The 27,193-nt window shown below is 47.5% G+C and overlaps 1 protein-coding gene across 2 annotated transcripts in view; it reads left to right on the top strand.

The window, feature by feature from the left end:
* The window catches only part of LOC106894879 (unconventional myosin-VIIa-like), a 26,219-nt gene extending 700 nt beyond the window's left edge, over positions 1-25,519 (top strand). Inside the window, exons 3-30 of one of the 2 annotated variants that reach the window (XM_014953867.1) lie at positions 22-152; positions 2,862-2,964; positions 4,597-4,699; positions 5,146-5,302; positions 5,615-5,717; positions 5,981-6,109; positions 7,450-7,558; positions 8,730-8,846; positions 9,288-9,388; positions 10,317-10,403; positions 10,579-10,644; positions 10,970-11,083; positions 12,187-12,298; positions 13,723-13,769; positions 14,088-14,153; positions 14,437-14,556; positions 15,435-15,520; positions 15,768-15,815; positions 17,344-17,391; positions 17,577-17,668; positions 18,862-18,993; positions 19,345-19,460; positions 19,782-19,981; positions 21,951-22,040; positions 22,704-22,869; positions 23,200-23,505; positions 23,804-23,885; positions 25,024-25,519. In XM_014953867.1, the coding sequence (XP_014809353.1) occupies positions 22-152; positions 2,862-2,964; positions 4,597-4,699; positions 5,146-5,302; positions 5,615-5,717; positions 5,981-6,109; positions 7,450-7,558; positions 8,730-8,846; positions 9,288-9,388; positions 10,317-10,403; positions 10,579-10,644; positions 10,970-11,083; positions 12,187-12,298; positions 13,723-13,769; positions 14,088-14,153; positions 14,437-14,556; positions 15,435-15,520; positions 15,768-15,815; positions 17,344-17,391; positions 17,577-17,668; positions 18,862-18,993; positions 19,345-19,460; positions 19,782-19,981; positions 21,951-22,040; positions 22,704-22,869; positions 23,200-23,505; positions 23,804-23,881 (3,027 nt within the window). In that variant the 3' untranslated portion in view covers positions 23,882-23,885; positions 25,024-25,519. Of the gene's footprint in view, positions 1-21; positions 153-2,861; positions 2,965-4,596; positions 4,700-5,145; positions 5,303-5,614; positions 5,718-5,980; positions 6,110-7,449; positions 7,559-8,729; positions 8,847-9,287; positions 9,389-10,316; positions 10,404-10,578; positions 10,645-10,969; positions 11,084-12,186; positions 12,299-13,722; positions 13,770-14,087; positions 14,154-14,436; positions 14,557-15,434; positions 15,521-15,767; positions 15,816-17,343; positions 17,392-17,576; positions 17,669-18,861; positions 18,994-19,344; positions 19,461-19,781; positions 19,982-21,950; positions 22,041-22,703; positions 22,870-23,199; positions 23,506-23,803; positions 23,886-25,023 lie in introns of those variants that run through there. The other variant, XM_014953868.1, reaches the window with a different exon arrangement.
* The last annotated feature ends 1,674 nt before the right edge of the window (positions 25,520-27,193 follow it).

The raw sequence follows: 27,193 nt of genomic DNA, 5'->3' as shown, positions 1-27,193 counted from the left end.
TCCCCCCCCCCCCCCCCGCAGGTCTCCGAGCGGTACCGGCACCCCCAGACGGGCACGCTGCCACCACACATCTTCGCCGTGGCCAGCCGGGCCTACCACGCCATGCAGGGCCACCGGGGCGGTGGGCCACAGAACCAGTGTATCGTCATCAGGTGAGGTCTGGGTGGGCGACCAGGCCGGGCTGGGGGCTCGCCAGAGCCAGGCAGGGCTGGGGGTCCAGATGGTGGCCAGTGAACTCTCCTTGGGCTCTCCCCACCAAAGCTTTGGGCGAAGCTCATCTCCCACACTGTTGGTGAGCCCAAACCCAGCAGCCCTTGCCACCCATCGCTCTTCCTCCCAGACAGGAGGGCAGGCAGATCGTGGTCGGCAAACAAAGCTGTTTTTTGTGGAGTGGCTCAGCTGCTGGTGCTGGTAAGGCAGCTAAATATGTTGAGTTTGCTTCTGGAGGGATGTGGCTTTGGAAAGATCTAACCAGCTCTGGGGGAAGCCGTAGGGTGCTCTTCAGTGAAACAATTCCCACTCTGACTGCTGTGATAAAGGTTGTACGTAGTGGAAGGGACCTGTTTTTGCCAAGTGGAGCTTTTCCCACGTATAATGAAAGAGCAGCAGGAAGACAAACAGAAGCTTTTTTTTCCCCCAAAGACCTTTGGGAATCTGGTCAGGGAAAATTTTATTGTCACGGGGAGTTCTGTGCAGTAGAAGGGAAAAAAATGAGCTCGTGTAACCAAAGAGCCTACCAGTGTCATGAGCATTTTACTCCATGATGTCACTATTGTTCTGTTGAAACTGTGCGGGGCAGCAGATAGCATCAGCCAGCAGAGAAAGCCGCAAAACACTGTCTGCCTTTTCTGGGGTTATAGAGAACAGTTTAAATGTCATCTCAGTTGAACTGTTAATTGCCAGCTTGTTCGATTTAATTTTTCATTCTTTTTATTGGCCTTCTGATCATTTTATCAGTATTTTCAGTCTACGTGGTGTGGAAATGACTTGCTGAATCACTGCTGAGAGTTGTGGTGTGACTGGGAGCTGACTTCAAGGGTCCAGCCCCACACATTTCACCAGCCTACAAGCCATCAGCACCTGTGCTTTACATGGAGTGCTCTCACGAAGCTCAAGTGAAGTGGTGACTGTGGAGTCAGCAAGTGGAAGAGGTTCTTCAAGTAGGGCTCTTAGGGATGGAGAACAGTCATAGAATGTCTTCCATCTCCCAAGATGGAAGACAAGAAAGAGTAACTTGTGGGTCTTTGTCAGGAAGTCAGTGATCTGATTGTTTTATACCAACAGTTTGTGGTCTCAGAGGTGAGAACCCGAGTTACTCCTGTGCATCTTGCAACCCGATTAACTGGTCTATGTGTTGCTATCACAGGAAGTTCATGGTTTTGCTCTCTATGAGTGGTGAAACGCTCATTAATGAGATTACTTGGCATGAGCAAAGTTGGGGCGGAGGAGGAAGGCACTCCTTTTAGTCCACAGTTCATCAGAACAGCACAGGACACAGCAGGATCTACTGTCCTTTGTGGTCTCTTTGGTCTCTCCAACTTAGTCTGGGAAGTCTGGGTGGCATGTTGCAGAGGCTGATGTTGAACACAGCAGCTGCCTGCAGGTGATAAAGGCTCATTGCAATCAACTTGTCCCGTGACACAAATTCCACTGGCTCCTCTTGCCCTTTGCAGTCCCATCGGATATTAGTCACAGCCTGGGCATGCTATGGTACAGAACTTGGGTCTCCTGGAGATGACTTTGCTTTTCTTCACAGCCTGGGGCAGTTACACACCTGCCACAGGGAGTGTTTGCAGGACCAGGTGAAGCTCTTGTGTGTTGTGGAGGGTACAACGACAAGTTTGAACTTGCTGGCTGCGTACTGACTGACAGTGCTTTTGTGGAGGAAGGAAGTCACTGAAACAAACAAACAAAAAAAACATCTTACACACTGAGCAGAGGTGCTGTCTGGATGGCATGTTCTCAACTGTCAAAATGGTCTTATTCTCTTTGTGCATATTCAGGTGGTGATGGCCTAATCTGTGCTTTCTGGTCAGGTATCTGTCATAGTAGTTGAGTTAGAGCCACCTATGACAGATACTTGATCCCAAGCACACTGGGAGCTAGAAAGCAGTAAAGCCACACCAGATGCTCAAAGGTCAGGTGTGGAAATGGAGATTGCCCTCAAGAATACCTTCAGCATTTCCTGCATATTTTTCTTTCTATGCATACACTGAAATTCTCTGCCAGTATGATATTGTCAGTCAAGGACAGGTTGTCTCACTGATTGTACTTTCTGCCTCCTGAGAGAGGGGAAAATGTGCTTTCCAAGTGCTGTTTGTTTGACTTGGAGGCGGAGGAGCTGGGTATGCGTGACGGCAGAGTGACGTGCACCTCTGCTGCTGTGGGTGTGCGGGCAGATCTGTGGCCATGTGCCTGTGTTCTCAACCAGCTGATGCATGTAAATGTGAGAAGAGCCTGAGATCTGAGATTGCTGCACTGCCTCAAGTACTCAGTTGTGGATGTGAGATGGATGGATGGGTGGGGCAAATCTCTTTGAAGAATGAGGAAGCTCTTGACACCACCACAGGTGGGGTTGTTGATGTATCAGGTCACTTTCGAAGGAGATTGTTTTCCAGAAGTTAGATATATTTTTTAATTAAGAAGCAGAGTAAATGGTCTGTCCAGTGCACCCCATCCAGAAGTGACAGCATGTACATATCTCTACTCCCTTGCAGATGGGGAAAAATTACCCTGGGGAGGAATCAGGACCTCATGGAACCCACTGTGTGGGTACAAACCAAGGCATGTGTGATGGGGCACCAAGGCATAAGGGGCAGAACTTTACAGCTGCTGGAATTTTCTTTGCTTTTTCTTGGCAGTGGAGAGAGCGGTGCAGGGAAAACAGAGAGTACGAAGCTACTGTTGCAGCACATAATGTACCTATGCAAAGGCAACTCACAGCTGGAGCAGCAGATCCTTCAGGTAGGTCATTACAGGATGGTACTTGAAGATGCAGAAGCAACACTGCTGCAAGACAGCATGCGTTAGGCTCAGACAGCATGCTGGTGAATCACCATTGAACATCAGGGAGCAAAATAGAAGACACATAAGAAGACAGTGGATAAGGATGGTGAAATAGCTGACCACAAATTAGAAGGGCTGGTAGGTCAGTAATGCTCATTGCTGGGCATGTAGTGGTATCTTAAATGACAGAAAATTATTGAGGCACAGGCTCTCCACTGGTCCTGCCAGAAGCCTGCTCCAGCGTGAGCTTCCCACAGGGTCACAGCCTCCTTCAAGCACCCACCTGCTCTGGCGTGGGGTCCTGCACACACTGTAGGTGAATATCTCCTCTACCGTGGACCTGCATGGGCTGCAGGAGGACAGCCTGCCTCACCATGATCTTCACCACAGGCTGCGAGGGATCTCTACTCCAGTGCCTGGAGCACGTCCTGCCCCTCCCTCTTCACTGGTGTCTGCAGAGCTGTTGCTCTCATGTGTTCTCACTCCTCTCTTCTGACTGCTGTTGTTCAGCAATTTTTTTTCCATTCATAAATATGTTACCTCAGAGGGGCTACCACTGTCACTGATGGCTCGACCTTGGCCAACAGCAGGTCTGTCTTGGAGATGGCTGACATTGGCTCTATCAGACATGGGGGAAGATTCTGGCATCTTACAGAAACCACCCTTGTAGCCTCCCTGCTACCAAAACCTTGCCATTCAAAGACTCTGCTGTGCTTTGGGCTCTGGAATCACATATTCATTGAGGTATCTATGGCAGAGCGGAGGTGAATGCCTGTGCTCTGTTGTGGGAATATGATGTTGATATAGCTGTTGGCTCCACTTAGGGTTGACTTGGGCCACACTGCCAAGCTGCTTCTGAACCTGAGCAGATTCAGAAAGCAGGATAGCTGTGTGTGCACTGCGTAGTCCCTGGCCTAATGGGCCCCAAAAGACCTGACTGGCAATGCCAGTAGATATATTCAAGGGCTAAATGTGCACTTTTGGGGTTACAGCGTCATGCTGTAAAGCTGTGTTCAGCAGGCTGTCCAGCGTGTACCCTAAGGCATCGTTGTTGGGGAGGCATTCTTTGCTCAAATGTGGAAAAAATTGCTGTGTGACCTTATTTGCACCCAGTTCACCAAGCTGGTCTGATTGTTCTGTTAGTTTCTTTGTAATTCACTGTCCCAAGCCATATGCTGTCTACAAATTTCAGTAGCTAAGTTACTGTGCTTAACATTTACCGAGTGCCATATTTACCTTGTTTAGTGCAGTATAGCAGTCAAATTATCTAGTGATAGCATGTCAGATGCTTTGTGGAAACCTGTTATATCAACCTTATCTTTTAACAAATGAGTCAGTGATCTGTCTGAGATCAACTGGGCTTGATTGTGCTTATTTTCAGTCATCTCATGCTGCTTGGTCTTGTTCTATTTGCCTCTTTCAGTTCCTTTATCCAGGATATGATAAAATTGGTTCTCTTAAGTACTCATGGAGTGGTTCCTATTCCAGCTGAATGCTGAATAGTAAATGCTAAAGTTAAACGTTTCCCAGCAAGTTAGATTGGATCACTGAATTTGAAGAAAGCCTGTTCAGCTTGCTCACTTGTTTTAGGTAAATCCGTTGCTTGAAGCTTTTGGCAATGCCCAGACTGTGATGAATGACAACAGCAGCCGCTTTGGAAAATACATACAGCTGCGTTTCCAGAAGAACACGGGTAAAGTCAAGGGTGATTACTAGTTTGGGGGATGGTTAGGCACCAGAGGGAGTGGGCTGATTAGCCAGAACTTGTGGAGGGTGAAATTTTGACACTTGACTCCCTGTGGGAAGGGTGTGCAATTAAGTAAAAACTTACAGCAACCACAGCTGTAGGATGAGGCCTGGGTTTGGACGGTGTGCGAGTACAGGAAGGATATGGGGATAGCAGTACAAAGAAAGTATCATCAATACTCCATGGTGCCAGAAGCCTTGGTTGCTGCTAAAGAAGGTGAGCAGACATTCTAAGATGACGGGAGGAAGCATGGAGAAGCCCATTTCCAGGGTGCTAGGCAGCCTAGGGGGTGTTGCACGCAAGAAAGCTATTTTAGACACCAAAAAAGAGATGTGGGACAGCTCAGTTCAGCCCTAACTGTGAAGTTTACCTTGTCACCTTCTTTTGTGCAGTACGAGGTGCAAAGTTGAGTGAGTACCTCTTGGAGAAGTCACGGGTAGTGCAACAAGATACCGGAGAGAGGAATTTCCATATCTTCTACTACATGTTTGCTGGACTGTCTTCGGAGGAAAAGGAGATATATGGGCTATTGGATCCTTCACTCTACAGGTACTTCAAAGAGTAGTTTAGTCTGCATGATGGGGGATAGAGGAGAGAGCAGCATAGTGGAGCCTGATGCCCTCTGGCTCTATCTGTGGAGCTTGGTACAGGTAAACAAATGGAAGCTGGAGTGGGATCTGAATGGAGCTGCATGAAGAGATCATGGAAGCTGGGAGGTCTGGAGTCTCTTCTTTGTTGCATTACCTTGGAAAAGTTTCTTTCCCTTTCACGTCTACTGCTGCTGGTCTGCTTTGTTCCTTTGGGGCAGGACTGGCTGTGCTGGTTGTGTGATGGTTTTGTATGGGATATACACTTTCTCAGGTACATAAGTGGACGATTTGGTACACAGGATGTAGCTCAGCGCTGGAAGCAAAAGTACCAAGAGGTGTGCAATGCCCTTGACATGGTGGGATTCCAAGAACAGGTCAGTTCTGCAGTAATGTAATTTCCATCTCTGCATCCTGCAGGCCTGGGGTTTCTTTCTGGCTCCTGTTGTGAGGCTCAATCCTTCTCTCCTTTCTGGATTTTCCATTTTGCTTCCAAGACACCTGAGTCTGTCAAACTTTGAGTAGAGCCTTTTCCCACAGGCTGCCTGTGCCTTTCCCTCAACTCTTCAGCTTCTGAGGCTTCCAAGTCATATATGCTACATGCTGATAGGTTTTCAATCACCTTTATTTTGTGTTTCAGGAGCAAGTGGACATGCAGGCTATCTTGGCTGGTGTGTTGTCTCTGGGCAATGTGACCTTTGAGCCTGAGGAGAGGAATGGGTCTGTAAAAGTGAGTGAAGCCTCCCGGGGATGGCTGAAGGCTGCAGCGGTGAGTCACAAGAGATGAGAGAAACCTTGTGGGTATGATGCTAGTTCCCACTAGGGCAGGGAGTGTGACTGCTACTGCCAGAGATGGCAGAGGATATTACTGCCTCCGAGTGTGAAGGTTTTTGAAGAACAAGGATTTTTTTCCAGAAATATATAGTTTGACCCCACAACTGCGTTTGTGTTCACTGCTATTCATTCCCAAAGAGGTGCTTCCCAGCTTCTATTTCTCGCGTGTCTAGAACCAATATCTTGCATACAGCAATGCCACACTTGCCTTGTTGGCTTCATGCAAGATAAACTTTTTAAAATTAAATGTTATGTGTTACCAAGTGTGATGATGCATTGGAGAAATTCATGTGTATGGTATCTGAACACTAATTCTATGTTTTCAGCAGATCTTGTCCAGGGATATCACCTTAACTGCTATCAATTTTTCTTGGTTATCCAGAATTAAACTTTCTACTATTTCACATGAAATTATCACAGATTAAGAAGTGTATATTCCCCAGGACCATCCCATTTCTGTGTTGTTAACAAAGCAGGATAATGTATCCATCCCACATAGTAAAATCACAGAATCGAAGATTCTGTGATTCTGTGATTCTGTGATTTTACTATGTGGGATGGATACATTATCCTGCTTTGTTAACAACACAGAACAGAAAAGTGTAACACTTCTGCCTATTCTGTGTCTTTTTATTTTGACCTGTTTGAAATCCCAGCACCCTTGGTTTTTGGTTTCATTCCCATCTCTTTGCCTGTTTCCCTCCCACGCCATACCTGAAACGACCACCTACATCTGTTCAGCAGCCAACTTCGTTTTTGTCTTACTTCAAGTCTGCTCCTTGGTTTTGCCCACGGGAGGGGAATTCCTGTTAAAGCAGTTTTCTGAGGGGTTCAGTTGTGTCTGAGTTCCTGTTGTTTCCCGTCTCTTGTGGGTTTCTGTGACTTCTGATATCTGCTGAAGATCAGAACATCTCAGCACCTGCACAGTCACCTCCATGTGGTGCTGTTCAGTAAGTCATTAAACCGTCCAGCCGGGACTGGCGTGGCTCCCAAAGGTGAAAGGTGGCAGCGCTGGGAGAACAAAACAGAAAGTATCTAATAGAGGACAAAAGTGAGCTTGGTCACTGCAGGGATAACGCAGGTCTTAGAGCGCTCATCTGACTCCAGTGCTGCGAGATGTTAACAGTCATACTTATTTTACAGCAGGGCTCAAAAGCCTTAATCTGAACCATGACCCCATTCCACTGGGTGTTGCAAAACTGCAAGGAGATACAATCCCCACATGTAGAATAAGGTTTTACTATTGACTGTCCTCATCTATTTCCTCTTTCCCAGGGTCAGTTTGGAGTCCAGGAAGATGAACTGTTAAAATGCCTTATTTGTACCATGTCAGTGACCCGAGGCGAGCAGATTCAGCGTTTTCACACCCAGCAGCAAGCAGAAGGTAGGAAACATAATGAATTGCAGATGTGCTGGCTAGAAAGGCTTACCCATATTTGGTGGAAGGGTATCCCCGCACATGTGCAACTGGTTGTGTACAGAGATGTCTGTCTGTGCCCCTTCATTCCCCTTGCACAGAGGCAAGTGTATTGATGTTTATCTGTTTAGTCTCTTAATGACATGTAGGACCATGAATGCTGCTTTTGTTTGATCTCCGGGAGACTGCAGAGATTAAATGAGAAACTAAGGAACTAGCCTTTCTTTCTCTCTCAGTCCAGCCTAGAAGGAAACTGTAGGTATTTGTGCAAAAGAGGGGAAGGCTCCTGTTGCAGAGTGCTGGCAGGGTGCAGAGCTCTAGGCAGTAGATGCAGAAATAACAGAGAATCAATGAGATAGCACAGTGTCAGGGAAGGAGTCAGGTAAATGGAAGTATGTTAAAGTAACAAGGGCAAGGTGTTATTTTGCCTTTCAATAAGAAAAGAAAAATAATCCAAGAGAATCTACACAGAAAGATTCAGTTAAAAGAAAAGATTTACAAAATTTTTTTAAAAGGCATGAAATCCCAGGATTTATAGATTATTACTTAAAATAAATTAAAGAAAAAACTGGAAATGGGGAATTAGCTAGTTCTGTTTCCCAAATGTCTTCTTTTGCATCTCTCTAGACATATCCCATCAGCAGGTGATCATGCAGTAGGTCACATTGATTTGGTCTCCTCCTTAGAACGTCAGCAAGTTTTCCATCAATTGGATCCTTCTCTTGCCCACAGCGTTTGAACACTTGGCAGCTGTGAGCTAGGAGGACCAGAACCATTCAGTTTTCCAAGTAGATCTGGAGCCTCTCGCTTGGTTTAGCAGTGAGGGGATCCATACTCAGACCTGCAGAGGGGAAAATGAGTCTCTGGATATTCTAAAAAGTGGCTGGACTTTTTTGGAAAGGAATTTTTTTCCATTTCAGGTGGTCTCACAAGTGCCTTAGTGTGCCATATCTGATCCTGTAGAAAGATTGTGAAGATTTTGGAATGAAAGAGCTCTTTTTGACCTTACAGAGGGCAAAGACAATCAGGCAGATATCTGATGTTTATCTGATCTTTAAAATAGCTTCATAAACCACTAGATATTGTTGCTGCTTTCCCTGGAGCCCTTCAGTGAGCTACTGTTGTTATCTCTGTGCAGATGCTCGGGACTCCATTGCAAAGGTTGCATATGGCCGCGTATTTGGCTGGATAGTCTGTAAGATCAATGAGCTGCTGGCTGAGAACGTGGATCCTGAGGTGGAACTGAGTGAAATAGGTGAGTTCTGCCTGCCTTGCCCCTGTTCTATCCTCAAATGTGTGTCCCTCAACCACAACAAAGGAAAGGCACAATATGAAGTTCTGCAGAGGTTGCATGCAGGGGTCCATTATCAAAGACATGATCATGTTGGAGACACTAGTTGGCAGCAAGAGGTGTGTAGGGCCTTGGCCAGCTCTGAGCAGTTGGTTGGTCTGAAGAAACTGTGGGGCTGAAATTCTGGGTCCCTCTGGCTTTGCAGAGGAGCCGGGGGTGGGAGTGGGGCTTCTCCTAATTAGCTGTCCAAGGGGAGTTGTGGGAGAGGTGCCCCTGTTGACTTGGCTGGAGTTTCCCTCTGCCACAAGAGCTGAGTAATGGGAGATTTAGTTGTGTATTGGGGTATGCAGCTATCTGCAGGGATGGTCTGCAGGCTCCGTGACGTGCTCATCTTCCCTCTTTTAGGTATCTTGGATATTTTTGGGTTTGAAAACTTTGCAGTGAATCGTTTTGAACAGCTTTGCATAAACTTGGCCAATGAGCAGCTCCAGCACTTCTTCAACCATGTAAGTCTGCTGTGAGTGGTCTCACCTAGTGTGGCAGAAAAAGCAGAGCCCTGTTCTACCTGGCATATGAAGGAGAGCTTGGGGAAAAGCAGGTCTGTTGCCTGGAAGGACAGAAATCATGGAATCACGGAATTGTTAGTGTTGGAAGGGACCTCTAGAGATCATCTGGTCCAAATCCCCTGCTAAAGCAGGAACCCCTAGAGCACATCACTCAGGACTGCATCCAGGCGGGTCTTGAAGATCTCCAGAGAAGGGGACTCCACACCCTCCCTGGGCAGCCTGTTCCAGGGCTCTGTCACCCTCACCAGAAAGAAGTTTTTTCTCATATTTGAATGGAACTTCCCATGTTCCAGCTGGAGCCCGTTGTCCCTTGTCCTGTTGCTGGAAACCACTGAAAAGAGTCCAGCTCCAACATCCTTCAACTCACCCTTTAGATACTTGTAAACATAAATAAGGTCTCCCCTCAGTCTTCGCTTGTCCAGGCTATGGAGTCCCAGGTCCTTGAGCCTTTCCTCATAAGGGAGGTGCTCCAATCCCTTAATCATATTTGTTGCCCTGTGCTGGACTCTTTCCAGTAGTTCCCTGTCCCTCTTGAAGTGGGGGGGATTCTGGTGATTAGTGAAGCAGGGTACAGAGCAGCAACCTTCTTTGCTGTGGTAGGGGAGCCACTGGTGCAGGGAAGAAAAGAACAGAAAGGTCAAATAATGGCCAAAGTTGGCAGAGCAGGGACACTTACACTCTGAGAAGTATTCTTGCTTTGTGAACTGGGATCAGCAACTGACAGGCTTACGGATGGGCATGCAGAACAGCAGTTTCATCTTGTGCCTCTGATGCCATGGGTGAGGGAGCCATGCCTCTGTCCTCTGTTCAGGGTGGGAAGAAAGATGTTCAGGGGTGCACCAACCTCTTCATCTTTTCTCTGTTTCAGCACATTTTCCAGATGGAGCAGGCTGCCTATAAGGAAGAAGAGCTGCCTTGGGAGACTATCACATTCAACAATAATGAACCTATTCTGGTGAGTGAGAGGACTGACAAAAGAGAATTGCTCCATCCAGCCAAGAGAGGAGTCTTGCTCTTGTTAGTATGGAGCGAAGATATACCTGGGAAGAACCACTTCAAAGGGTGGTGTAGGTGAGAGTGGATGCCCTGTACTGCTTTAGATATGTGTAATGTGTCTCCTTTCCCTGCAGAATCTGCTCCTGGCCAAGCCACTTGGGCTCCTGTCTCTTCTGGATGAGCAGAGTGCGTTCCCTCAGGTATGCATGAGATAGATAGGGGTCAGAGAAAATAGTGGGGGGGAATGTAGCGATAAATATTTGGGCTGCAGAGAGAACTCTTATGTTGGAATGTGACTTTAAAGAGCAGGATAAGCAGCAGTGTCCCCATGTGTGACTGATGAGACAGGGCAGCCAGATCAGGGGCAGTCTAATGATATTGGTGTCCCTGTGGAGAGTCAGTGTGTACAGTATGAAACTGCTGCACAGCCAAGGCCACTTCCAGCACTTTGTTTTGCTTCCATGTGTCCTGATCAGGTCTCTGTTGCAGCCTTATGATTTGATTATGAAATCTACTTTCTTGCAGGCAACTGATAAGACGTTTGTGGATAAATTAAACAGCAGCTTCAAGGGGAATTCACACTTCCAGCCAGGCCGAGGCCGTGTTTTGGGTTTCAGCATCATTCACTATGCTGGGAAAGTATGTACTGTTTGAGGGAAGAATGCTGTTGTAACATATGTAGGAGGGAAAAGTGTTGCTTGACAAATAAGGCTTTTAAGCTAAAGAGCGTATGGTCCAACAATGATATAACAGAAGTGATATGTTTCCAGGGAGTTGCCTCCTAGCATTCACTAGGATTTCTGTAGAAGGTATAGGAAGTAGAGGACGCCTGAGGAAAGAGAGACTACCTGTGGGAAGCAAAGAGTATTAGAAGAATCTGCTGTACTCATCATCGTTCTGTTGGAACTCTAGTCCTAAAATAGCCGTTTATGAAATAAAAGCCCCACGTCCACTGTGCAGCATCGAAGGACAATCTAATGGCTTTACCTTTACCTGATGGGTTCCAGAGCAGAGTCGTCACTATTTTTTATGCAGGCACTGAGGAACATAGTGTGAGCAGCCAGGTGAAAGTAGAGGCAATTATTTATACATTCAAATGGTATCTAAGCACCTTGGAGTTTAGGACTATGTATGTAACGTTACTGCCACCAGTTTTGAAAGAATTGGCCCAAATACATTGAACTGATTTGAGATAAATTTTGGAGCAGGAGCAGACATAACAAGTCAGGTCATTTTAATATGCAATTTAGTAATCTCATCCCACCATTGTTGATGAAGTTATTTCTTACAAAAATTCTTTATTGCGTTCTTTCTTACAAAAAATAACACCTGACATAGAAAGGAGGGTGCCAAGCTAGAGATGAGAAAGGAAGGGAGCAAGAGAAACAAGAGGATGCATAACAGGATGTAAGTCTATTCAAAGGGAAGAGGGGGAGAGCAAGGAAAAGAGTAAAGCATAAATCAAAAGTAAATGAAACTTCATAATCAAGGAAAGGAGAACAAGAAAAGGTGTATGTCTCAGTGTTGTGCTGCACTCCTGTGGTTCTAACGCCTCAGTGCCATCTGCAGGGTTCTGTTCCTCAGGATTAGCGTTGGAACAGGGTGCATATCCATTTACAGAATTCACCTGCAAGCAGGTGTACGTTCAGTTTAACGGGTGCTCTTGGCAAGCTGTGGAGATGTTTTTCACAGCAAGCCTGTGAGCGCTGCTGGCCTTGGTGACTTGCTGCCCTTTCCCCTAGGTACAATATGCTGCTGGAGGCTTTCTAGAGAAGAACAGAGACACCTTGCCAGCCAACGTCCGTGGGCTCTTCATCAACAGCATCACCCCCTTGCTCAGCTTGCTGTTCAAAGGCAAGTCCCTCTGCTGTGACAGGGCATCCACATGAAATCAAAGCCCACCTTTCAAGACTTAAGTGTGGGGATGAGGCTCCTGTGCTGTGAATGTGTTTCACAGCAGGGAGACTATGGGAAGGCTGCTGCCTGGAGTGGGGCTGCTGGCATATAGCAGGCTGTCGGAGCTGTTCCTTCCTCCCTGGAAAGCAAGGAGGGTTGTATCTATCCTCTTCCAGAGAATTATCCATTGCTCAGATGTCTTCCCTCAGAACAGATAGCTCGTCTTCTGCAGGGCCAGTGCAGGACTGTCTCCACTGGCCCTTTCCATATGCTCTGTTCTTTCATAGAAATTAAGCTGGACATGGTCATAGCTTCTAGCTGTTCACACTGAAAACAGTGCTGGAAAGCCACAAGCAATGAGTGTAGAGATTATCCTTTTCAAACACATTTTGTTTTTCAGGTACAACTTGTTAAAGAACTCTGAAGTTGTTTATTATTTCTCTCCCACCACTACACTCACTTCTTCCAGTTATTGATAAGCTCTCAGAGTCTTCAAGGCTTCTGTGAAAGTAAACACTTAAAGAAAAGTCAGGTGGATGCTTCCTTGGAATTTGTCTGGCTGAACACAGTGCTTCTGGTGCAGAATTATATTTTTTTTTTTGTCCTATTCAGTCCCACTTTCTGGGATTTACAAGTAACTGATAAATTTCATTTATATTCTCCACTGTGGTTTTCAGCTTTTCTACTCATTAGTATCTTTCATCCTTACCACTTCCACGCTGTTACTGAAGATACTTCTAGTCCCAACTCTTTGAAAGCTCATAAACAGCAGAGATAACTTGTTCTCAGACTGGTTGTCAGGCCCTGGGCAGCTGCTCTAGGTGCCCCTGCTGAGCAAAGAGGTTGCCCCAGCTGACTTCTAGAGGTTCCTTCCAACCTCAGCTATCCTGTGATTCTATGATTCACATGAGACCATTGCCTCGAGGGTGTGCAAGACTGTAATTAGATCCTTCAGTAAATTCAACTTCCTTGAGTTTCTCATCTTGTCATTGAATTAGTTTTAAGCTAAATGACTTTATATAACCTCCCATCTTGATTGCTGTACGTGAGATTCCCATTTGCTATTTGTACTTTTCTCTCTGTTTCTAGATGCCTGTTGATGATACTTCTTTGGAAGGTCATTTAGGGTTGTTCAATAACCTGATTGCCTTTTCTTCTCAGTGGCAGAAAATAATATTGCCTGCATTGTATGCTTCATATATTTGCATTTTCTTCTCCTTTTCGTTAGCTCTTTCCTTGTATTTCCACATGGTGAAACCTAATGCCCTGTCTGTGATTCAGTAATTGTAGGGATACTTGTTTGTGAAGTGAGGTTTTGAATGCTTAGACATGGTTGATTGCAAACAAAGCTACAAATTTAACAATTGTCTCTGTCCTTCCAGCCACTATCTCCAGGACAGGGACACTGATGCCTCATGTGAAAGCCAAGGTATTGCACTTCAGGTCCACATGGCAATGGGTTAATGATGGCATAGTTACCTGATATTTATTATTTGAGAAACTGGCTGAAAATGAGAGCAGACAGGAAATTGGTTAAAAATAAGACCCAGACAGTAATCTGCTTGCAACAAATTCTCCTGGTTTTGGCCAGTTTTTCTGCTTGCTTCTGCTGATTTGTTTAACTTGTCTTCCCTCCCTTTAAATCTATTCTCTTCCCCTTTTTGCCATCTGCCTTCCAGCAGAACTCTTTGGATGGCAGTCAAGCGCTGCTTCCAAGGGTGATCCTTTTGTTTGGTTCTGGTTTCAGGTCATACCAGGAGCAGATGACAAGTTCAACAGCACACGAAAACAGTCTGCCGGAGCTCAGTTCCGGGTAAAGTATTGCTGCTCTGCAGTGCCCCTTGAGATGAGTGCAGTGATGTTTTTGCAAGAGCTTTTGTGAGGCTGCTAAGCGTAGTTATAGCATCCAACATCTAGACAGGGTTTTTTCTGGGTGCCAAGCACAGCTGATCATGGTGGGAGTCACCTGGTTATTGTCAGAGTCTGGGAAGTTGCTGTGGGGTGTAAAAATAGTTCTCACTGGGTGGGATATTGCATGTCGGGCTCTGGCAGTGCTTCAGCTTGCTGGACTGTTGATTTTTCTCAACTCTCACCAGCATTCCCTGATGATGCTCATGGAGAGGATGTATTCTGCCAACCCCCACTTTGTGCGCTGTATCAAGCCCAACAGCCAGAAGGAGCCAGGTGTGGTGGACAACCAGGTGGTGCTGCAGCAGGTGAGGAAAAGCAGTGTTCTTCTGCCATGTCTCAGTGGGGAGGGCAGACCTCACCAAAAGGCTGTGGAGATAGCTGGAAGCTGGCCAGTCTGAGTCTCCCCTTGCGAGAGAAAGAGCAGGCCCACTTTTTGTGCATGTAGGTTCTGGCTACTTGGCTGGTTTTGTGTCAGAGACTGCTAAGTCCAGGTTTTGCAGTCTTAGTTCTCTCCTGTTTCTTTTTCATGAATGCAATGAGATCTGCATGTCATATACTTTGCATGTCTTTACATTTCCTGGATGTGGACTGGTACAGACAGTACTTCTCCATGAAAAATGATGCTTCTTGAAAGAAACTGTTCTCAACTGTCAGCCAGGGCAACTTTGAATAGAAGCCGAGATGGGATCGCTTTGACATGAGCTGATATGTGCTGATATGACTGTCTTTGGATATTGTGTCAGGTCTGAATTCCAGACACTTCAAAGAATACTGAAATTTTTAGAAGAGTTCAGAAAGCTCTGTGGCCTGGTTAATATATATAACAAAGGAGAGGATTAAGAGGGAAGTTCATCCATGCCTCAAAGTACTTCTGTGTCCAGATTTGGAAGTAAAAGGCTGTCCTCTAAGGGGCGTAGGCAAATTAGTATCCATGGGTGGAAGGTGAAGTTATTTCAGTCATTGTTTTTTATGGTTTCCAGCTTTTAACTGAGACTGGTTAATCATCAAAGTTACAGGAGGTGATAAATTCCATCTTTAACCAAGGAAACATTTTCAGAAAGAAGCTTTTTCATTTTGAATTGAAGAAGTTTAGGGCTGAATGAAGGAGTTTCTGACTCCAGAGGAGCAAACTGGTGTCCTAATGCCCTGTTTCTATTTGTTTCTCTTTGTGGTGCTGCTTCAGCTCCGGTACAATGGACTGCTGGAGACAATCCGTATCCGGAGAGATGGTTTCTCCTGGAGACCCTCGTTTGAGGAATTTGCTGAAAGGTTTGTTAAAACCTCTGAATATTCTGTGTTAGATATTGTTAAGGAAGTGACCCTGGTAACCAGATATGGGCAGGGAGTGAAACTGCCTATTCAAAGTTATCATGCCCGAGATCATGGGGTTGTTTGCTGTGGGAGGCTGAGTGGGAAAGACAGTAATTCATTGTTGTTTACTATGAGGGTGACATGGATCACCTCAGCACATCAAGGATGGTGCTCTTACTTTGCTGAATTGATTTGTTTTTCACAGATATGGAATTCTTCTAATTAAACCAGGTGTTTCCCTCACAAAAGAAAGGTAGGAACCCTTCCTTTGTTATGTGCAATCCAGTTTGCTCTTCAGAGACTTTTGCTCTCAAGGTAGTATAGCAAACTGAGTAAAAGGAACAAAGTGAGGATGGGGTATTGTGGTAATGGGGAACACGAACTCCTAGGCAAAGACAGTCAGTGGTTAAAAAGCATTTGGTACAATGATGAAGGAAATCTTTCCAGAATTGCTGTGTAGCAATTCAATTCAGTTGCTACAAAGCTGTGGTATATTGTGGAATGAGAATTGGCTAAGGTACTCAATTTAGGGAGTCAGTATGGCAGGGGCTCAGCACAGCTACCAGGTGCCTCTCCAGGCCTTTTCCTGATGGTCTCATGGGAGAAGAAGAAGAAGAAAACAATTCTGAGCAAACAGCCAGCACTGAGTGCCTTCCAGGCTACAGAGGATATTTCTGGTCCAAAATTTTTTTATGTGTATGGGCATAATATACCCTAAGCACTTTCAGAACCTGACTGCTCCTTACACACACGAATGTTCCCCCAGCACTGCAGTCTTACCCTGTCAGCTTTTTCCTTCCTACATCAAAGAGGGCAGCAACTCCCCACTTCCTCTTCTCTACTTTCCCAGTCCCTTCTTCCTGCCGTGGTCAACTGTGACTGATAGTGAGAATGAAGGGTGTAAGGCAGCCAGCTGAGGGTTTTTTTAGCCTTTTAAGAAAAGGATTTGAATGTACTCCTGGAAAATTCGCTCCTGGCAGTAGCTCCTCCAGCCTTTATGGAGCTTCCTTGGAAGTTAAGGACGATTCTGAATTAAAAGGAATTGCAAACCCAGGTAAGGTCAAGAGAGTCTCACAGATGAGAGAGAGATGATGGTGAACAGGCAGCATGGTGTGTTTTCAGACACAAAATTCATAGGATACATTTGAGACAAGAGTTGCCATGGATATAGATTGTGGCACAGTGGAAGCTGGCTGAGATAGAAGGAAAACCACTTCTGCTTTGCTGTGCAAGATATTAGCAAAAGGTGTCACTACAATTTCACAGCCTGGATTTGCAGACAGAGGGAGGAAGCTGTCTGTGTGGTGCAGCAAGAGTACTGCTTTCATTTCCAAGTGTTTGGGAATCTTCTGGAGTGACCCAAATTTTATTACTGGAGTCTGAAAAATGAAACTGAATTCATTTTCAGTGAAACAAGCTTTCTCCCGGAAGTCTTGCTGTGCTGACCTTGCAACTTGTGTGCTCCAAAGGGCTTGGAAATTAAATGAAGAAAAACAGTTCTGAGAATAAAATAAGCTCTGCAGAACTGCCTCCCAGGGAGTTGAAGGAAATCTGCCTCTGGGAACCCCTTTGCTGATGTTTCTGAATGTCATCCTGCTGCACCTCAAGGAGTACCACAGATTGACAGCCAGTTACTGAATGTGATCGGGTGACAGGGGACAAAGAATGCAATGCAGAATCTTTGAGACACTTCCTCTCCATTTATACACCTAAAGCCACTGGCTGCATAGTGTTCATTTTGGGTGGAAAATTATTTATTTCACTTTTTTCCTCTCTTTCAGCTGCTTGGAGATACTCCAAAGTACAGAGTTGACAGGCTGGATATGCGGGTAGGTGTGGATTACTGTTGGTGGGAATGGGGTCCTGAACTGCAGAGTTTATCCATGTAGACTGTTGTCTGGTTCCCATTCAGGGAGCCCTTTATGGCTATAGGAAAGGCCTGTCTAAAGGACGATGGATGCAGATTGAGACAAACTGTGTTTCTCACTGCTTCTTTCTCTCCCCAACTTCACAGAAAGTCACGACTTTTCTTTAAATATTGGCATCAGGAACAGCTGGCGAAGTACGTGGAGCGACTGGAAAGAGCAGCAGTTGTCATACAGAAAGGTGAGCACTGGGGCAGGAGAGTCCCTCAACTCTGATCTCAGACCAGAGTGAGGAGAAATTTCTCCGGTCCTTGCTCCACCATTACAGAAAGACAGGCCAGGGACCATCTCTCTGTCAAGGCCCCGCGGAGTCAGAGTGCTTATTGCAGATGTCTGCTTCCTCATCAGACAGGGTGAGCCTTGGAAAGGGAAAGCACGTGTGCAGGAGCTGAGCAGGGCAAGCATATGGTTTGGCTTCATCCCGAGATCTGGGTAACCATCCTCTGGAGTGAGGGCTTGTTTGTGAGTGGTGTTGAACTGAGGAGAGGAAAAAGAAGCGAAGCAGATCTCATTCCTACTTACACAGATGGGCAGGGAGGGATGAAGTTTTGTTTTGGTGTGGGTTTTTTCATTCCTTTCCAGGTAGAATCTGCTCTGGCAACTTGTTTCTCCAGAGCAGGCGCTGTAGGCAGTTTGGTATTTCCCTCTGAACAGGCTCCATGAGGACTGTGCAACCAGGAGGAGGAGACTGTCCTCCTGCCTGGTTCTTCTCTGTTGTACTTCTCTTCTGTATGGGTTGTTGCACTGCTGAAGCATCTGAGCAGCTTCCAGCTATGCACTGTACAGGATGACAAACATCAGACTGTCACATGCTGTGCCTTGTTCTCATCCACGGGGAAGATGTGTGGGTAGTGGGAAATGAGAAAGTGTGGCTTTCAGTCCATGTGCTTTAGTACCTGGTAGAGTAGGCGGGGTAATGCAATGTCACTAGAGCTCCTGATGAACCCTGTGATGGCTGCTTATGGGGAAGGTTATCCTGTGGGCTGACATCAAGGAGACCCCATCTCCTGCAGGGAAGAGCTCTGTTTTTACTGAGTGCTGTCTCAAGGATACTGGGGAGACAGATGGTTCACAGAGGACCTTCTGTGAGACTTTGTTTGCTAAGTATCCTGTACCTTGGCATTAGAGTTGTTAGCTTAGATCTGTAATTTGATTTTTTTTAAACCCATGATCTGACAGCTTAGAGAGTAGAAGACAGTTCTCACATGTTTTTGACTGCCTGCTCAAGTAGAGTCTGTATTGCTCTATATTAACGTGATTGAAATGTTGAGGGCTTTGCATGGGGTGAAGGAGTATTACCTAGTGTGCTTCCCCTAGGGAGTGACAAAGCCATGATGAACACTTTTTGTCTAACCACAGCTTTCCTCTGACTAGTTTTCAGGGGATTCAGATGCAAGAAGAGTTACCTAAAACTGGTGGCTGAGCTGAGAGCTCAGGCGCAGCAGCTACAGGAGGAGGCAGAGAGAGAAAGAAGCCGGCAGCTGGCGATGGAAGCAGAGGCCCAGAGTGAGTTCCTCCCAGTCCCACTGCCCCTGTGCCTGGCCACGTGTGACATGGTCACCTTGAAGTGCTGTAAACTCCAGGTGATGACAGCCTGCCCTTGGCTCTCCTGGGGCTGGGGGGTCCCCTAATGTGGTGGGCAGGGAGGTTTCTGCCATTCGAAAGTGCAGCTTTCTCTGCGGGGAGCAGGAGCAGCATGGTGAAGGTCGTTTCCCTGGCTGTGTTGGGAGGAGTGCCAAGCTGTGTCTCTTCCACACGCTCTGTGCAGCAGAGCCTCTCCCTGTCCTGGGCATGTGGACGGTGGATCTCCTGGATCTTGGATGCTAGTTTTCATCTACTTCCTTTCTGTTGTTGCAGAAAGAATCTCCCTTCCGGTACCCATGCCACGGAAGAGGCGCCCTCAGCCTTGTCCCCATCCTCCTGATAAGTTGTCACAGCCACCAGTGCCACGGCCACGCAGCAAACTAACAGAGGTAGCAATGTTTTCTCTGCTTGGGGACCCTTAGCCAGGTGTGCTGGTTCCCTGCTTCATCTACTCTCTGCTTGCACATGTTCTCCTGCATGTGGTCACAGGAGAACATTGTCATCCTTATGAAAAGTGAGAAAGTCCTTTCCTACTGTGTTTAACTAAAATGTGTGATCAGGACCTGTGAGGAACTGAAGCAGTGTTCAATAGTTTGTCTAATCTTGTCCTAAGGGACTCAGAAATGGGATCACTACCAAAGGGATCCCTTCAAAGGTCCCCTGCCTTTGGCATTGCTTTCATGCCCGTTTTCCCCTCTCCCCGCTTTCAGTCTACTCCTTTTGATAACTTCTTGGACCCTTCTGTGCCTCGCCCTGTTTTGGGGAGGGACGAACAGACCGGAGAAGAGGGAAAAATGAGGAAATGCAAAAGAGGAGCAACTCTCCGCTGGTTCAAAGAGACACAGGCCAAGAAGGTCATACAGGATGATGGGGCTTTTCCGAGCTGGCTTCATGGGATGATCAGCCGGAGGTGAGTATGCTGGACCCGGTGGCTGCAGGTTGTATTTGCCAAGATTTGGCTCCTGCATAACCTTTCACTTTTAGGCTGTGAGCTTCAAACCATTAGGGGGAAGCTTGGAGCTCCCCATCACAGGATGCAAATGCTGAAACACATGGATCCAGAGAAAGACTGTGGAAACTCATAGGAAATAAGTCCACTGTGGGTTCCTAAATACAGACCCTGGGCAGGGAAGGGAGGCTGGGAAGGTACTTGGAGACACAATGCACGCATGCTTTTACCCTATTCTGGACTGTTTGTTGAGATCTCATATGGAATGAAGATGGACTTTTGTCTGAGTCATTATGACTGTGCTCATATCTCTCAATTTAGGTCAGGAGGAGACCTTAGTTTACAGCAGGAGAATACAGAATTCAGTGTACACTTATTTAAAAAGTATTAAGAGGTGCTTTAGTGAGTACCCATAGAAAGCTTCCCCCAAAGCCCTCTGATATGGGAAAAGGAAGGCTTTTTGTTCATACCTCTGCCCATCTAAGGACAGTGCAGCATATGTGGCATTTACATCTCTGTAGGCTGGGAGAGACATCCACAAAGCCTGACCTCCTTACAGACCGTTTTATGAGACTGTGAACTCTTGAGCTTTTTTGGGAAAACCTTTATTTAAAATGCTTGAAATCTTGCTACTGGATATGCCTCACACGTCACTCTCTTGGCTGAACCAAGCACGACTTTCCAAGCAGTGTGTTAATCAGAGAAATGCTTATTATACCAATGATCAGATAAGAGTAAGACAGCAGGGTCAGCAGGTAGACAACAGAATTTCTGTCTGTAGTCTCCCCTCTCTGGAAATTAGTCTGTGGTGCTGCATGCTTGCTAACTGCCAGTGTCCCTTATTTGGTGGGATTTGTGTGTGGGCATTGCTGCCAAGCATGCCAGCCATTTGAACACCGTTATCATCTTGTTCCAGTTTGTCACTTTTTTTCTGTTAGAGCTGCATGTCCCCTTCAGTCTTACTAGATCCCAAGTCACTGGGTTTTGTCAGCTTATCAGTGTGAACGTTACTCAGAGACATTACACAGCACGTTGCTGAGTAAAGGACACTACAGTAGCTGACAGCTTTCTGGTAGCTGCATTTTTTTTTCTTTTGTTAAGATAATTAACAAAGCCCCCACCAGCATTAATGCTGTTGTCCACTGAGCCAAGAATGTAGGAGAGGAACTAGCATCTGGCAGATAAAACTAACTGAATTTGAGTACAGGCTAGCCATGAGCACTTCACAATGAAGGATGTAGCAGATCCTTCCCAGAGACTCTGAAGTTTAGATACTTTTTAAGTGGTATTTCCTGTTGCTGGATTTAAGTCTCCATACAGTAGCATAAGGTCAGCCTCTTGTAAGAGAGCAGCCAGAGCAATCCCAAATTGTGCTGATGATTTGCAGTCACCTTCAGCCTGGAGCAAGGCACGTGACAAGCACAAAGTGGTGCTTTGTCTCTTGGGCAGAGTTTGGGGAAGACCTCCATCCAGCAGGAAGTTTAGAGAGGCAGAGTGCTGTAAGCCAAGTTGGTGTTTATCCAAGGCTTACCTTGTGCCAAGCACCAATGCCCCACAGCATCCTGACTTCTTCTGTCAGCCCAGGAGTGCAGGAAATGCACATGTGCATGGCCTCCTCCTCTCAGCCAGACTTTGCAATGGGCTGCCTGCTGGAAGGCAGCTGCTGTTGTTGCACTCGTCAGACTGCTGCAGCAGGTTTGGAGCAGCCCTGCTTGGAGAGGCTTTGGCTGAGAGTATTGTGTCTTCTCAGCCTGCTAATGCCTCCCAGCAAGCCCAAGTCTGGAAATCTCTTATCTAGGAACACATGGGGCAGGTGCTGGCCTCCCTGTGGACTAGGAGCACTACTGTGGTAGCACATGAGACAGGATGAGAATCCCTGCACTGAAGCAGCTGCTCACAGTCTGCTTAAAAAAATCTTTCCTGCTTACAGGGAAGCTGAAAACTTGCTGATTGACAAGCCTTTGGGTTGCTTCCTTGTACGGATCAGCCAGAGCCGACCAGGCTACACCCTGACATACAGGTAATGTAATCTTTTTCCTTTCAGAGAAATAAAAAATAAGGTCCTAAACTGACCTTTGCATGGCTGGAGGAGTTAACCTCCTCCACAGAGGAGTCCATTGAGGATGATGCTCAGCCTCTCCTGTTGTGGATCCCTCAGGCAGTTTGCAGTAGCAGACAAGACACTGCAGAATTGGTCTTTTACCAAAAACCAGTTCTCTTTGTGGGTGGGGTGCTGCGGCTCCAAGGGTGCGGGTCCTGTTTAGGCTGTGCTATATGGCTGAGTGGGCAAACCAGGCTGGAGGAAGCAGTGGCTGGAACAGAGGAGATGAGTCTAGAGGAGGGTCTGAGGAGAGGCAATCAGAGTGCTGCAAGGGCATGGTCTTTGTACAGCCTCAGGCAAGGAGTAGGGCAGAGTTTTAATGTGGACAGCAACATGGGAGGTGGTACAGTCTGCTGGGATTTGTATCTGGCTGCCAGGGTTCTCCCATCACAGACTTTGGGGGAATTGCTGCTCTTCCAGCACCTATTGGCATAGCGTGTGATGCTCTGAGGTGGTGAATCTCCTACATCTTTGTGATATTCGTTACTGTGGCTCCTGATCACTTCTTGCACTTGAGACAAGTGCAGAAAGCAATGACATGGGCCCCGTGCCATCACTATTTCTGTCTGTCCATCTTCCCAGGGGCGAAGGCCGCTGCAGACACTACATGATTGAGATGCAGCCCAATGCACGCTATGTCATCCTGGGGGAAGACCGGGCCCACGCCTCCCTTACCGAACTGGTTCGGTATCACCAGACTGTGGGCATCCAGCCCTTCATGGAGATACTGACTGTTCCCTGTGGGCAGGTGAATGTCGAGGATCTGCAGCCGGAAAAGAGGATGGGGCATGGACCGTGCCCTGAGCAGGCAGAGTTGCTGCAGCAGCATCTTTCTTTTGTGTTCCTGTTATGGGTATCCCATTCTGCCAAGTAGCTTGGCCACTTTTGCATTCACTAGCTGGGCACTGGGGAGTCCTGGGGTGGGGGGGAGGCTCTGGTCCTGGTGGTGGATTCAAGGGACAGGTCCCTGTCCCCTGAACATCAGCAGTGGTCACAGCTGGGTATTCCTCTTCGTTGTGTTGTTGGGGTGTGTGGAGAGTCTGCAAGGCACTGCTGAATCTATTCTTCCCTCGCTCAGAAAAGTAGTGAGAGTTTGGATTATGAAGATCTGGAGTGCCTCAGGCTGGGTCCACCAGAAGCCGAAGGAGAGGCCCACCCAGAGAAGCAGCCCTACCCCTCTGGTCCTTCCACCAGCCAACGGGCTCTGCAGTCAGGAGCAGCCGCGGTTCTCACACACATGTGGTTCAGAAGGAACAAGAATTCCCAGAATAAAGAGAGCCAGGACAAGAGTAGGACCAAGCCGAGCTCAGTCAAGAAGGGCAGCCAACGAGCTTTCCCTCGCCTCCACTCTTCCATACGCCTGGCGATGCAGGAGATCCAGCAGGTGAGCTGGGGCATATCCTCTGCTGAGCCTTGCCACCCATGGCCACCCTGGGATGTGGGGAGCTGCCCTACTCAGGGGCAGCAGAGAGGAGGTTTCCACAAGGAGTACTCTGTTTCCTAGCTCCTGGGTCACGGGTTTTATTTGGGATCAAGACTGTTCATTGGAAGTGCTGGTTTGGGGGAGACCCTGGGAGAGGTTTGCTGAGATGCCCAAAGAAAAGTCCACAACAGAAGGGGCTGTGATGTGGCCAGTGTCCCAGTCACTGCTCCCCTAATGCTATCTCTGCTTCTCACTGCAGTTCTCTTCCACTGCCTTGAACACCTCTGAACAGAACGGCTGTCAAGCTCTCTCCATTCAACATGTAGAGCCCAAGTGACACGGTAAGAGGAGACAACACGCAGGAGGGCAGACAGCAATTGCAGCTTCTCTGGGAAATGGAGGAGCAAAGGGGCTCTTCCTTTTCTGCTCCACTTGGAGTATCTGTTGGCCACCAACTACCTGGAAAAAAAGCAGGAAAAACAAGGCAGTGACCAGCTTTCATTCCAGGACTTCAAAAAGACCAGGAAAATAGGAAAAATCGGCATACAGTTGGGTTCCCAGCACCTACGGCACCCAGTGTGCTTGCAGTACAACAACAAGGCTGCTGGAGGGAGCTCACAGTTTGTTAGAGACCTGGGGCTGGAGTGGATGAGGACTATCAGGAAACATATCTGCACGCTACAGTAGTCAGCTGCAGTGGCTTACTGTTGTGGAGAGAGGCACTTATCAGAAGTGGGTGCTGGGCAGAGAGTCCTGGGGGTCTAGCAGATGCAATGAGCCGAAGCCAAGGCTAAGAACATAAGAAAAAGCAGCAGTCTGAAGACTTTAAACAAGGTCTTAGCAGCTGGAAACACAGCTGGTTACTGAGGCTGTAGTTTGCAGGGTGTGTTTGTTACAGGAGTATATTGAGTGGGCCAGGAAGGGCTGTCTGACACGGTTGGCTATGCCCAATGCTCTAGTTGTCTGAAACATCTAGTGGAGGAGCAGCTCCCCCATGCAGCCAGTGGGTAAACCCATGTCCCATTCAGTTGCTGAAGGCAGGAGGAAGCAGTAGTGGTGCTGTTGTACACCTCTGGAAAAATCTGGATTTTTGTCAGCTGGGAGTGGAGCGGGATCAGAGGACCATGAGGTTGGCTGCAGACCCGTGGCGGGGATTGCACCCTTTCACCAAGACTGATGAGTTCCCAGCATGGTTCCACTCCCAGGAATTCATGTTGGAGCAAAGCTCTTTAGCCAGGGCCTGTCTTGTCTTCCTCTTGATGGCTGAGAAAATCCTCTCCCTGAAGTGTCTGACTCAGTTGCTTCATTCCTGCACGTGCGTATTGATGCGCGCAGGGGCTGCTCCATGTGTCTGAGGTTAAGCAGAAGAAAGGGAAAACCTGTGGGATCTGCAGAGATGACTGCAAGTGTGTCGTACTTGGGTTGCTGAATGGAGCCCTGTTAAATCCTCCACTGAGTTGTTTCTTGACTTTTTTGCAGGTCCGAGTGGCTGACTCCTGTCCTCCTGCAGTGCTGCTGGGCCTTGCCTAACTGGGTGAACATATCTGGACATACAGCAGCCTTTTTTCTTCTTTCTTTTTTTTTTTTTTTTTCCTTTTTGTTTTTGCTGCACCCAGCTGGCCCTGTGCCTTGAGACAGGACTGCTGCAGAAATGAACTTCCATCAGCGCTCATCCAGTCTGGATGGCAGAGACTGCAGTATCTGGACCAGGCTCATCCTGGCGGAGGGGAGAGGACAGGAGCAGTCATGCTGTACGGGGATACGACAGTGCCAGATGGTCTGCCTGTCAATATTTCAGCATGCCTGCAGCCCCCCTCGCCTCACACTGTTAATAGTCACAAACTGTATATCTCCCAACACCCTGTTCTCTCACAGGTACCTGTACTGATTTCCTACCTCTTTCTCTTCAAGTCCTCTGTTTTGGTCCTGTGTATCCACTGCTCTGGGGGCCAAAGAAAGCTCAGCTTTGGAAGTATGGACTGGAACTGGTGTGTCCTTTCTGTTGAGCACAGGAGCACAGAATCACATGGGGTTGGAAGGGACCTCTGGAGATCACCTAGTCCAACCCCTCTGCCAAAGCAGGTCCACCCAGAGCAGGTTGCACAGGAACGTGTCCAGGCGGGTTTGGAATGTCTCCAGAGAAGGAGACTCCACCACCTCTCTGGGCAGCCTGTTCCAGTGCTCTGCTATCCTCAAAGTAAAGAAGTTCTTCCTCATGTTTAGAAGGAACTTCTTATGTTCAAGTTTGACGTCTTGTCCTATCCCTGGGCACCACTGAAAAAAGACTGGCCCCATCCTCTTAACACCCATCCTTTAAGTATTTATAGGCGTTGATCAGATCCCCCCTCAGTCTTCTCCAGACTAAAAAGACCCAAGTCCCTCAGCCTCTCCTTGTAAGAGAGATGCTCCAATCTCGCCTCTCATCATCTTTGTGGCCCCTTGCTGTACTGTCTCCAGCAGTTCCCTGTCCTTCTTGAACTGGGAAACCCAGAACTGGACACAGTGCTCCAGGTGGGGCCTCACCAGCACAGAGCAGAGGGGCAGGATGACCTCCCTTGACCTGCTGGTCACACTGTTCTTGATGCACCCCAGGATGCTGTTGGCCTTCTTGGCCAGAAGGGCACATTGCTGGCTCATGGTCATACCAGGACTCCCAGGTCTTTCTCCTCAGAGGTGCTCTCCAGCAGGTCAGCCCCCAGCCTGTACTGGTGCAGGGGGTTATTTCTCCCCCAGTGCAGCACCCTACATTTGCCTTTACTGAAGTACATCAGGTTCCTCACTGCCCAACTCTCCAGCCTGTCCAGGTCTCGCTGGATGGCAGCACAGCCCTCCGGTGTGTCAACGACCCCTCCCAGTTTTGTATGACCAGCAAACTTGCTGAGGGTATGCTCCATCCCCTCATCCAGGTCATTGATGAGTATATTGAAGAGGACTGGACCCAGTACTGACTCTTGGGGGACTCCACTTGTTACAGGTCTCCAACTAGATTCTGTGCCCCTAATAACAACCCTCTGAGCTCTGTCTTCCAGCCGGTTTTCAATCCACCTCATTGCCCATTCCTCTAATCCACACTTCCTAAGCTTACATATGAGGATGCTGTGGGAGACAGTGTCAAAAGCCTTGCTGAAGTCAAGGTGGACAACATAGAGCACTTGAGCACTTGAACAGGCACTGAGACAAAGCGCAAGCAGATCTTTCTGCAAGGGAAGTTTCAGTGCACAGGAAGTTTCCTTGCATCAGTGCACAGGCAGGCTGCTCACTGGTCCTTTCCCAGAGCTCCAGTTGGGGAATTGTTGGCAAAACACCCTTGTTCATCCCGGTTGGAATCATTGCAAGTCTGGGCGGGACAACATCCTGCTTGCCTCTGAGAGTAGAGGGCTTGCAACATACAGGACCATGCTACGTGTTACATATTTCCTATTTTGAAATCAATCTCTTTCCTTCTTATAAGGAGAAGCTCGGTGTTTTCTTTTGTTTCCATTACCTGCAGTCAGCTCGGCCACGGACTGCAAACGGAGGAGAATGGCTAACACCTCTGGGGTGGACATGGGGTCACATGAAGTATCTCAGTGGGGAATCTGAAGGCTCATGGGCCAGTAATCCTGGTGTGCACAGCACTCTCCTACCGTGCCAGCCTTCTCTCCTGCAT

This window comes from Calidris pugnax, unplaced genomic scaffold (assembly GCF_001431845.1).
Source record: "Calidris pugnax isolate Ruff unplaced genomic scaffold, ASM143184v1 scaffold178, whole genome shotgun sequence".
In the NCBI taxonomy this organism is placed as follows: domain Eukaryota; kingdom Metazoa; phylum Chordata; class Aves; order Charadriiformes; family Scolopacidae; genus Calidris; species Calidris pugnax.
Note: the sequence above shows the minus strand (reverse complement) of the source record. Positions and strands in the feature narration are given on the sequence as shown.